Below are 13,488 nucleotides of genomic sequence, written 5' to 3'. Positions count from 1 at the left end.
GCGAGTCTATGAAAACCAGGAAGCAAAACACTGGATGTAAGTTAGCTGGACATGTTACATCATAAAGTAAAGATGCAGAGGCGATAGTATTGAATTTAAAATATCGTTTTATTATATATTAACATAATGTTTGTAAATACTCAGATGTGGTTGTTTGTTTTGATCTTACATGTTGATTTTGCAATAGGCAGCAAAAAGTTCAACATTTTGTATCTACTTGCTGATGATTTGAGACCAACTTTAGGCTGCTACTCTGATCCAGTGGTCAAATCACCAAACATCGATCAGCTTGCATCTGTAAGCACAGTGTTTTATAACGCCTTTGCACAGGTATGTTGTATTCTTGGTCATGAAAAATAAATAAATAAATATATATATATATATCTTTATTAGTAGTGTACATTTAAGTTACAGGTGCACATTGCTATTATGTTCTTTTAAAGCAAGCTGTTTGTGGACCTAGTAGGGTGTCTTTCCTAACAAGTCGAAGACCAGACACCACAAAGCTGTATGATTTCAACTCATACTGGAGAGTTCATGCAGGGAACTACACCACACTCCCTCAATACTTCAAGTCTAATGGATACACCACTTTATCAGTGGGCAAAGTCTTCCATCCCGGTAACTGAACCACATGATGTACTGTATGCATGATGCCACAATCCACAAAATCCTGAAAATTTGGATTACTTTATGCCAAATATAACTTTTTTCCCTTTTCATTTTGGCATTTCTTTTTGGCAAGATTTGCCCTATAACCCTTTCATGTGTTAACTGTCTGGTTTGATGTTCCAACTAATAATGTTTCTCTTTTACGTGCTCGTCCTCAAGGCATTGCCTCCAACCACTCGGATGATTACCCGTACAGCTGGTCTGTACCGCCGTATCATCCACCCTCTTTTAAATATGAAAAGAGGAAGGTCAGTGTGAGCACTTCCGCAGTGTCTGTGCTTTCAAACTATATATATATATATATATATATATATATATATATATATATATATATATATATATATATATATATATATATATATATATATATATATATATATATATATATATATATATATATATATATATATATATTAACAGCCCATACACCTACACAGTACGGGTAAAATATTTGGAAAACATACATTTTTTATGCTTATGTTTCTTATGCTCATCATGCCTGCATTTATTTGATCAAAAATACAGAAAAAAAATTTAATATCATAAAATATTATTACAATGTAAAATAACGGTTGTCTATTTCAATATACTTTGTGAAATATAATTTATTTCTGTGATGAAAGCTGATTTTTCAGCATCATTACTCCAGTTTTCAGTGTCACATGATCCTTCAGAAATCATTCTAATATGATGATTTGATACTCCGTTATTATCAATGTTGGAAACAGTTGTGCTGCTTAATATTTTTTTGGAACCTGTAATACTTTCTTTCAGTATTCATTGATGATTAAAGTAAAAAACAAACAAAACAAAAAAACAGCATTTATTCAAAATAGAAATCTTTTCTAACAATCTAAGTCTTTACTATACCTTTTTATCAATTTAACACATCCTTGCTGAATAAAAGTATTAATTTCTTTAAAAAAAAATTATAAATAAATACTGACCCCAATCTTTTGAACGGTTACAAAAATGTTCTATTTTAAATAAATGCTGTTCATTTTATCTTTTTATTCAATAATGCATTCTAAAAAAGTATCACAGGTTATAATATAAAGAACCCGGACCAATTTCTCCTTTTAGGAAAAATTATGGGGCATATAAAACAGGCTTAAAGGACCACTTGTAACATGTTTCTGCAGTTGTTTTTGTGAAAGATCTGTTATGTTACATATATGTGACATTGGCCGTTTATGATAATCTTTTTATGTTACATATATGTTACATTGGGCATTTATTTCTCAGCTTAAAAAAAACATTTGATCAGTTTTCTTTGCTAAATAAAAGTTTTTTTCTGTTTATTTTCTTTTTCACAACATATATCAAAATGATGCATATTATTCAAAATTATTGATGAAACATATCAAGCCATGGACGGATCTTCCAAAACTTATCCCCTGCTTGCCGATTTTACAAATCATTGTTGTCAGTGAAATGTAGACATGCTAGCAGAGTCTTAAAACGGTTGTGTGACATGTTGTCAGCCACCATGGGACACCTTGTGTCATTTTCCCAGGTATGCACGATTTCCTGGCATTTGGCGCAGACCCATGCACAGATCAATACCAATCATTATTTCCATTTATTTAACAGAGCTGTTAACATTTTTCTGAATTCCAGATTTTATATAAAACACAGAGAAAGTATATAACACTAAAAAATAATTGAATCAGCTAAATTAATTGAGCTATTCATTAACATTTTTCTTAATGTGACAAATACGTCACATCAAAATTCCACCTACTGTTTTAAGGTTAACAGACCCATGTGACATGTCCCCACAACTTGTTTTATATCAATTTGTTTAAGAAATATATTAAAATCAGGTTAAGTGTAATCTATGATATATTATTAAAACATTAGAATTGTTGCATGGGTTGAAACATACCTTTTAAGTAACAAAAATAAGCATTTAAAACAATTGCTGACACTGCAACATGTGCCAACCAGACAGGCCCCAATTTTGGAAATGTTGCCATGACAACAAAAAATGCACACATTGTCACATGACTGAACCTGGGTGCTCCTTATGTGTCACTTAGGGACTTCCTGAGTTGAAATGGAAGGATAATGCTTTAAAAAGACCTTTCCAGGTAATCACCAGTATTTGTGACACACGTGTCACTGTGGGTTCTTATGGGTTAAGCAGCACAACTGTTTCCAAAATTGATAATAAATCATCATATTAGAATGAATTCTGAAGGATCATGTCACATTGAAGACTGCAGTAATGATCACAAGAATAAATTATATTTTAAAGTATATTCAAATGGAAAACCATAAATTGTAATAATATTTCACAATATTACTGTTTTTTTTCTCTCTGTATTTTTGATCATATAAGTGTGGGCTTGATGAGTATAAGAGACATTAAAAATAGTAATGTTTACAAACTTTTGACCGGAATATATAGTTAAGCGTCATAGGTTGGAGATTTAAATATATATATAAATATTATTATTATTACAGGTAAATTAATTAAACATAATTTATTTGAAGTGTCTGTTTTAATGTATGTTCTAAAAAAAATACAAAAACAATATTTATTGAGAGGAAAAATGAGTTGCAAGTTTTGTTTATTAAGTTAATTTGTCTTATATGTCTTATAATAATAATATTAATAATAATAATTTAACAACTTAATTAATTTTAAGTCATCCTGCCACCATTGTTAAACCATTATATAATCTCTGATCTCTCTCACTTTTATACAATTCTGACCCCTGCTGGTTAATCTGTGAGAGCCTCAAGTGTTTATGAGGTCTGATGTGCTAATTAAGGTAGTATCTGATACAATGTACAAAAATACATGAAATTAGATAATGAATGTAATAAAAAATAGAGCTAAAAATGCAGTTAGACATTATACTTTATAAAATACTCACCCTCATGTTGTTCCAAACATGAATAAGTTTCTTTCTTCTATTGAACACAAAAGAAGATATTTTGAAGAATGTCAGTATATCAGAAAGTTAATGGGCCCCATTGACTTCCGCCACATTCTTCAAAATATCTTACTTTGTGTTCAACAGAAGAAAGAAACTCATACATGTTTGGAACAACTTGAGAGTAAATGATGACAGAATTAAACATTTTGTGTGAACTATCCCTTTAAGTTATAGCGTGGATCTCCTTCAATGTAAAATATTTGATTAAAAATATAAATAACATTTTAATATGGTTAAAAAAATGTAATTCGTAATTTATAATTGAAAAGTCCATGAGAGCATGATTCGACTTGTTAACTTGATAAGAAAAGGGCAAAAAGTTATATTTAGTAACTTACATCCATAAAATACAAAGATTTCTAAATTATTGTAATGTTTTTTTCCCTATGGAAGCTTGTTTCCACCACACAATAAGGGCTATTGTGATTATTTTTTTCTCACAATTCGTACTCTTTTTTTTTTTTTCTCCACGCTATTGCAAGTTTATATCTCACTAAAGAAACAAAGTTAGAATTGTGAGAAATAAAGTGAGAATTGCCAGTTTATAGCTCACAATTTAATAATTTTTTTTTTTTTAAATAATGCCAGAATTGTGAGATAAAAGTTGCTTTTATTTGTAACATACAAATCTTGAAACTTAAATTAAATTGGGTTTCATTAATTTACCTGTATAACGCTTAACTATATATAGCGGTCAAAAGTTTGGAAACATTACTATTTTGAATGTTTTTGAAAAAAGTCTCTTATGCTCATCAAACCTGCACTTACTTGATCAGAAATGCAGAAAAAATGTACATATTACAAATTATGGTTTTCCATTTGAATATACTTTCGCCTTTGGCTTGGCTTGCTCAGTTGGGGACACTAAATATTAAACTAAATATTCAAATACATTTTCAACTAAATAACTGATCTACCCGCATTGTCACTATATGATAATTGAAATGAGCTGGATGACATCACTGTTTTCTCCAGAGCGGCTGTACAGCCCAATCAAATTCTGTTGCATTATTTTCCTGTTACCCTGTGAAGCTGCTTTGAAACAATCGGCATTGTAAACTTGACTTGACTTAAAATATAATTTATTTATGTAATGCAAAGCTGATTAAAGCCAGAATTGTGAGTTAAAAGTCCATCATTCCCAATATCTCATATTCATCTGTTAGGTTTGCAAAGATAAAGATGGCACACTGCACAGTAATTTACTGTGTCCCGTGGATGTGTCCGAGATGCCTTTAGGAACCCTTCCTGACATGGAGAACACCGCAGAGGCCATACGACTCCTGGACTCTATGAAGGACGCTCAGAATCCATTCTTCCTGGCTGTTGGCTTCTATAAGCCTCATATTCCTTTCAGAATCCCACGGGTATGTGTTTGTTTTTAGTGAAGCATATGACACACTCATGAGCAGCTGTTAAGTCAGTAAATCTGGGAAATATTGCATTTTTATAGGAGTACCTAAAGCTCTATCCCATCGAGAGTATGACGCTGGCTCCAGACCCAGATGTTCCCAAGAAACTTCCTGATGTGGCCTACAACCCCTGGACTGACATCCGCAAGAGGGAAGATGTCCAGGCATTAAATCTGAGCTTTCCTTATGGCCCCATCCCTAAAGACTTTCAGGTGCCATGCAGAAACACAATAGTCACGCTGATTTTCTACCAGTATATCATTTACGTATGGGTTGTTATGGCTAATTTGAGGCCGATTCAGTTGTTTGAAGATTTGATGTGATTTTAATAAACCCCCAAACGTGATGTTCATCTTTTAGCTGCAGATCCGACAGCACTACTTTGCCTCAGTGTCATATGTGGATGCTCAGGTGGGAAAAATTCTGCAAGCCCTTGATGATTTCGGCCTCGCCAAGAACACTATAGTGGTGTTTAGCTCCGATCACGGTTTGTTGAAGAAAGTTCTGTCAGTCCAGCCTGTTGTTAGGTAGTACATCCATTAGGTGGCAGTATTGAAGCATTTGATTCATATTAATGCTGAGGTTTTCTGTCTGTTCTGTAAGCTCTTTTCAGAAATTATGCTATCACGTTTTTGTTTCATTTAGCATAAATTGCATTTTGAATAGTCGGTTCAGTTTGTCATATAGATGACGTTTTTTTCTCATCATAATACAATCATTAATGCAGTGCATTAAGTGGCTCTTACAGGGTTGTGGAAGTGCAAAATCCTGAATATATTAATAGGCTCATTTTTAATGCATGGTTTGGTTTCAAAGAAATTCAACATTGGCAACATAATGCAGTGTTGATTTAGTATCATTATAGTTATTTTATACAGTATATCATTATAGATAGTTATAGACACTATTATAGTTTTTATTAATATTTTGAATTTGATTTTATGTTTATATTTTCATTTTAATTTCAGTAAATTTGAGTAATTTTGTTGTGTGTGTCTGTTTTATATATGTCAATATAGTTTTTTTATTATTATTTTTAGTTATTTTAGCATCTCAAGTTAGCTAAACTAAAATGAGAAACTCTGGTAACTAGCTGAAAGTTTATATTTTATTTAATTATGTTTATTATTATTATTTATATGATCTTATTTTGTTTCAATTATAATAGTAACCCTGAACAAAAACAAAAATGGATAAAAAAAGAGATCTCCAATAATAATAATAATAATAATAATAATAGTGTGAAATGTTCTTAAATATTACATTATTCAAGTATTGAATTACAATAATACAATATAATAATGAGCAGCTGCCACATATAGTTAATGCATTAACTAACATGAACTAATAATTAGTAAATATATTTTTACAGCATTTCTTAACCTTTGTTAATGTTAGTTAATAAAAATGTTCATGTTCGTAAACACCGCATCGGTAACACTTTACAATAAGGTTGTATTAGTTAACATTAGTTAACATGAACTAACCATAAACAATACCTCTGTTCCGCATTAATCTTAACTCACACATATATTAATGCATCTATTTGTTAACAGCGCAATTAGTTAATATTAGTTAATGCATTAGTTAACTTGAACTAACCATAAACAATACCTCTGTTCCGCATTAATCTTAACTCACACATATATTAATGCATCTATTTGTTAACAGCGCAATTAGTTAATATTAGTTAATGTATTAGTTAACTTGAACTAACCATAAACAATACCTCTGTTCAGCATTAATCTTAACTCACACATATATTAATGCATCTATTTGTTAACAGCGCAATTAGTTAATATTAGTTAATGCATTAGTTAACTTGAACTAACCATAAACAATACCTCTGTTCCGCATTAATCTTAACTCACACATATATTAATGCGTCTATTTGTTAACAGCGCAATTAGTTAATATTAGTTAATGCATTAGTTAACTTGAACTAACCATAAACAATACCTCTGTTCAGCATTAATCTTAACTCACACATATATTAATGCATCTATTTGTTAACAGCGCAATTAGTTAATATTAGTTAATGCATTAGTTAACTTGAACTAACCATAAACAATACCTCTGTTCAGCATTAATCTTAACTCACATATATATTAATGCATCTATTTGTTAACAGCGTAATTAGTTAATATTAGTTAATGCATTAGTTAACTTGAACTAACCATAAACAATACCTCTGTTCAGCATTAATCTTAACTCACACATATATTAATGCATCTATTTGTTAACAGCGCAATTAGTTAATATTAGTTAATGCATTAGTTAACTTGAACTAACCATAAACAATACCTCTGTTCAGCATTAATCTTAACTCACACATATATTAATGCATCTATTTGTTAACAGCGCAATTAGTTAATATTAGTTAATGCATTAGTTAACTTGAACTAACCATAAACAATACCTCTGTTCAGCATTAATCTTAACTCACACATATATTAATGCATCTATTTGTTAACAGCGCAATTAGTTAAAATTAGTTAATGCATTAGTTAACTTGAACTAACCATAAACAATACCTCTGTTCAGCATTAATCCTAACTCACACATATATTAATGCATCTATTTGTTAACAGAGCAATTAGTGAATATTAGTTAATGCATTAGTTAACATGAACTAACCATGGGCAATGCCTGTAGCTTCACTGTTTTTGCAAGGTTATCTTACTGTACATATTTACATTAGTTTACATAGCAGTTGACACACACTAAGGATGAACATTTCTAACTCACATCTTACTCTAAAGGTAAAAATGCTGTAGTGTACTTTATCAGCATTATTTAATTATAAGCCATTGATTGTGCTGTTGGTAAACATAATTCTATAATGGAAACCATCTGAACATATAAATGGATAGGTTGTTCATCTTTATACACACTTTACTATCATTAACAAAGCATTTATTATTTACTGCTTTGTAATGAACCTTCAAATCAGTTAATGTTGAAATAGTGTACACTTTATAATAAGGTTCTCAAAAACCATTAATGCATGCTTTGTTGAAAGTAAGCAATGATAGTAAAGTGTGTCTGAACATGGCTTCCACTGTAGAATTATGTTTACCAACAGCCCAAATCATAATGTTGATAAATGTTGATATTTTTACATTTAGAGTAAGATGTGAGTTAGAAATGTGTGTCAACTGCTACGTAAACTAATGTAAATATGTACAGTAAAATAACCTTACAAAAACAGTGAAGTGAATTCATGAACTAATAGTAGCTAATTGCGCTGTTAACGAATAGATGCATTAATATATGTTTGAGTTAAGATTAATGCTGAACAGAGGTATTGTTTATGGTTAGATCATGTGAACTAATGTTAATTATTGCAACCTTACTGTAAAGTGTTACCGAATGGGTTGATAAATGTTTAGATTAACATTAGCTAAAATGAATAAATGCTGTAGAAGTATTGTTCATTCTTAGTTCATGTTAGAGTAACTAATGAAGTTAATGAATGTTAACAAATGTTATCCTTAAAGGGGCTATATGCGTTTTTCTGAAATTTAAACTCGCGACTGACACCTGTGGCCAAAAAACAGAACTGCTCTTATTTTCTGCTCGCTCTTGCAGCGGTGGTGACGTCACATCCGCAGACAGCGCGGGAAAAATCCGACCCGACAGAAAATAGGAAAAATAGGATACAGGCTTATAGGTGCACCCACTGTGAGCGGACAAGGTGTCAGTAGATGTTTGGGTCATAAATGGTAAAATAAAATAAAAAGGCTATTGTTACGTTTATTTTGGGGAAAAAGTTGCATATAGCCCCTTTAAGTGTTGCCAAATAAATACATATTTCATATTATTTCATTACTATTTTCATATCTAATGTTTCTGGAAATAACCCATATGTTGTATGATAAACAGTTTCTTGAAATTTTACTATCATCTTAAATTCAAATTACAATCCTGCTTTCTATTTGCCACGTTCATTCATTAGGCCACACTTACGTTATGCCTTACATTAGAGTAACTGCCGGAAAAGCCCATTTGAACGAATCGTTCTGTGTGCCTCGGAGTACTTTTCTCACGGTTAACTCTCTTTCTCTCTCAGGTTGGTCATTAGGGGAACATGGCGAGTGGGCCAAATACAGCAACTTTGATGTGGCCACCCGAGTGCCATTGATCGTGTACAAGCCAGGTGTGACCTCACCTTTCTCTCGGCCTGGGGAGAAGACGTTCCCCTTCATCGACGTGTTTCAGGGCACACGGGAGCAGTTTGGCAAAGGTAATGTTACTCAAAGCAGCTGTCAACACGCAAAGACCGCAGGATCCTTCTCAAGATCCTGAGACTCCAACCGAAGTCACTCAAGCGTGTGATATCAACTTTCTGGAAATGACGTTATGGCAACAGTATCGCCCCATTTAGAGCTTTGGTTCTTATTTTTGCTTGTGCGCCGTGCAAAGGTTTTTACTGCGAGTGTACTGTGAGCGCATGCATCTGGTGCTGGTTCTCGTTTTCAGCTCTCAAGTGCACATTTGTGGCAATCTTTATAAAACACCCAGCATAAGCAGCTGGAGTAATGACTGTAATGATAATGCCACAGCATAGAGAAGCTAATAAGTCCTGAGAGTTATTGCTCTCACAGTGGGCTCTGGATTGTTGCTTGTTGTTGCTCTAATGAACTGCGCTATATTCAGTAACAGTATCAGTAAATTTCATGGAAATTTCAGAGCTGGGGCCAGAATAATTGCTAAATTCATACATTTATTTGTATTTTATGGTTAATATTATAGCAACACTTGGGTTCCATAAGTAAAAATAAAAACGACAACATTAATTTACTCCATACAGAAATGTTTTTGAAAAATGTATAAAGTTTAAAGACAGGCATGCTATGAGCCCTTTGGCTATTTAACCCTTAAAAATTACTAGATTTTATCAATAAATAATACATTAAAAATTTTATCAAAATAACACAATTTCAGGCATAACCTTTTAATTCAGCTCAAAATATCTCACATTGAGTGTCTCTGCCAACCTCTTCTGGAAAAATAATAAAATAACATAACATGATATTTCATGACTCTTGCCCAAGCGGCAACCTCCTCCAGTTTATCTTGAAGCCAATACGGAAGTGACTAAAACTGCAATTCATCGACTGGCCGCTAGGGACAGGCTCCAGAAGGGAGCAGAATCTCATTGAGCCTGATGCATCTCAAATCTCAAAAATGCATCTGTCCGTCAAATAACGTGCTCCACGCGGCTCCGGGCTGTTAATAAAGGCCTTCTGAAGCGAATCGATGCATTTGTGTAAGAAAAATATCCATATTTAAAAATGTATTTAATTTTTTTCTATGGCTCTGCATCAGCCGTCCCCGCGCCATCACTTCCGTCGAATAAGGTCAAAATACATGCAAATTCTGTATGTATTGCACAATTTCCAGTGATTCACCAATCAGAAGAGTCACTGTTAGAAACGGGAATCAAAGCAAAAAAAAAAAAAAAAAAGGAAACTATCTATGTATCAAAGGAAACATATCACAGTTTCTACAAAAATCATATGCGGCACAACTGTTTTGAACATTGACATTCTTGATCAGCAAATTGGCATATTGAGGGGGTGTTTGGAATTCACAACCTCACCGCTAGATGCTGCTAAAATTCACACACTGCACCTTTAAAAAATGTGAGGAAACCCGTTGTCTTAAAATTATTAAGTAAATAAACTTCATGCGTAATTGAAAAATGTAATTCATGTGTAACTGTCAAGTTCACATAACTTAATTTTTTCAACTACGCATGAAGTTTATTACTTAAAAAAGTGAGGAAATCCGTTGCCTTAAAATTATTAAGTTAAGTCAACTGATCACTTTTACAGTGTAGTGTTTACTTATAAAACTTGTAAACTTCAAATATATTGTATTTCATGCTTATAATCAATAAGTCTTTGATTTCCCAGTTTTATTAAATTGCGATGCAATGCAGGTAGTTAATTCCCTCATAAAAGACACTAAGTACGGTTTTGTACGCCCCCCCCCCCCCCTCCTTCCTTTTTTTTTTTTTTTTCTGAAGATAGTTTTCAAATACGAGTGGGGAAAAATACTTTTGGAATAAGGCGGCTGTGTGGGTGTTCACTGTTATGCTCCATAAAATAGCAAGTTTTTGATAAAAAAGGATTAGCCAGCCAAACTAAAATGCAGTTAAACAACACAAAAGTATATGTTTGGGCATATCAACTGTACACTGAATATAATGCTAACCATTGTGGCTTTACACTGTAAAAAAAAAAAATGTAAATAAGATTATTTGATTACGCTTTACAAGAAAAAACAGTCCAGTGCTTCTACTTTCGAATTTCACATTTGATTCAATGTTACTTGCCTCTTCTTTATAACTAATTGTGAAATTTACTAGCAATTTCTGGGTAAAAATACCTTCTAAACCAAATTTGTTTCAGTGTAGATGCATTATTGGTTCTCGTAATCATACCAGAATAATGCTATGCATCTGAATCAGCATTTCCATCATAGTTTTACATCAGGCCTTTGTCTTTCTTGGCATCTCTCAGGTCAAGGAGTTGAGAGAGTGGTGGATCTGGTGGATGTTTTTCCCACGCTGTCGAGCCTGGCTGGACTGCGTCCTCTGAGCCACTGCCCCTCGCCGTCCTTTAAGATCGAGCTGTGCACCGAGGGCTCAAGCCTGGCTCATCTCATCCGCATCCCAGAAAAAGACCTCAACAGGGAAGCCTACTCATTCAGCCAGTACCCTCGGCCCTCCGATTCCATCCAGGAGAACTCTGACCTGCCCAACCTCGCCGATATCCGCATCATGGGCTACTCGATTCGCTCCACTGACTACCGGTACACCTTATGGGTGGGCTTTGACCCGCTCCACTGCCAGCCTAACATGACAGACATCCACGCGGGAGAATTGTACCTCCTGGCTGAAGACCCGGGAGAGGACAATAACATTTTTGATGAATTTGACCCCGCCACAGTAATGCAAAAGCTTGGCATGCTGCCGTCATGGACAGAGACCTTAAAGCATCATATCATGTTTCACAGCAACAGTTTGAAATCAAAAGGGATTTTGTGACTCTAGTTTGTCAGTAAAGGGAAAATTAATGTTACAAAACCTGTCTGGACGTGCTTTATCAAAAAAAAGTTACATTTTACTTAAAGAAACTGAAGCCTATTTTGCTTTCTGACATATTGTCGTGATAATTAAGTACCCCTCCCACCAATTCTCATTATCATAATGCTAATAACATCTCATTACTGTAATGTGAAAAATATAATTTATTATAAAAATGGTTTGTGCATCATGGTAGAATTTGTTATACTGCCTTTATTCTGATTTAAATAAAAATCTACTGCAGTATTTTGTACTAAGAATAAAAATACTTTAATATATTCATATATTTTATATATTAAATGCAGTATAACAAATTTATTTTGATTTAAATACATTTTGCAGTATTTTTACTACATAGTAATGCAAATGTACGGTATTTGGTATGGAAGCTTGTTTCCGCCACAGAATAAAACTTTTTAAAAGATAATTGCTTTATCTCAATTGTGAGTTTTTTGACAAAGTCAGAATTGCGAGATTATAAATTCAGAATTGAGAGATATAAAGTCAGAATTGCGTAATATAATTCTGACTTTATAACACAATTCTGACTTTATATCTCAAAAATCTGACCTTATATCTCACAATTCAGACTTTATCATGCAATTATGACTATAACTCACAATTTTGACTTTATAACTCGCAATTCTTACTATATCTCAAAATTCGGACTTTATCATGCAATTTTGACTTTATAACTCGCAATTATGACTTTATATCTCAAAATCCGGACTTTATCATGCAATTTTGACTTTATAACTCGCAATTATGACTTTATATCTCAAAATCCGGACTTTATCATGCAATTATGACTTTATCATGCAATTATGACTTTATAACTCGCAATTTTGACTTTATATCTCACAATTCTGACTTTATCATGCAATTATGACTTTATAACTCGCAATTATGACTTTATAACTCGCAATTATGACTTTATATCTCAAAATCCGGACTTTATCATGCAATTATGACTTTATAATGCAATTATTACTTTATAACTCGCAATTTTGACTTTATATCTCACAATTCGGACTTTATCATGCAATTATGACTATAGTGGTGACAGAAGGTGTTTGTGTTTGTTACATACCTTTGTGCGAACAAACGTTTTCTGCTCGTTGACGCGGAAAATCTGCAGGTCCTGCACCCACCCATTTGTAAATTGCAGGTGAGCCTCAAGTGATTTGTAGTTTCTAAATTGCTCAGATGTGTATGTACTGACACCACAAACAAGATAAGAAAACACATCTGGAAACGTAGTGTCCGGCAACTCGTTTAAATCGTCTGACCACACTTTGTTTTCGTATGGATCAAGCCCGTTAATTGTATTGATTTTTTCTATGTATCGCAACTTTGCTTC

General features: G+C 33.0%; 1 protein-coding gene across 6 annotated transcripts; it reads left to right on the top strand.

Annotated features, from left to right (window-relative positions):
- On the top strand, window positions 1–12,557 carry ids (iduronate 2-sulfatase). 6 transcript variants are annotated; one of them, XM_079839216.1, is made up of 9 exons: window positions 1–36; window positions 245–330; window positions 444–621; window positions 832–920; window positions 4,787–4,987; window positions 5,074–5,244; window positions 5,393–5,519; window positions 9,105–9,278; window positions 11,563–12,557. In XM_079839216.1, exons 1-9 carry the CDS (start codon window positions 9–11, stop codon window positions 12,087–12,089), a joined length of 1,581 nt encoding a protein of 526 aa, XP_079695342.1. In that variant the 5' UTR covers window positions 1–8; the 3' UTR covers window positions 12,090–12,557. The 6 variants fall into 6 exon arrangements, with proteins under 6 accessions (XP_079695342.1, XP_079695343.1, XP_079695341.1 ...); XM_079839215.1 differs by having other exon boundaries at window positions 4–36; window positions 188–330; XM_079839217.1 differs by lacking the exon at window positions 832–920 and having other exon boundaries at window positions 3–36; window positions 188–330; window positions 11,563–12,546.
- Window positions 12,558–13,488: the final 931 nt, after the last annotated feature.

Source organism: Gobio gobio (genome assembly GCF_949357685.1).
Source record: "Gobio gobio genome assembly, chromosome: 16".
Classification (NCBI taxonomy): Eukaryota; Metazoa; Chordata; class Actinopteri; order Cypriniformes; family Gobionidae; genus Gobio; species Gobio gobio.
The sequence above is the reverse complement of the archived record's forward strand: the minus strand, read 5'-3'. Positions and strand labels throughout refer to the sequence as shown.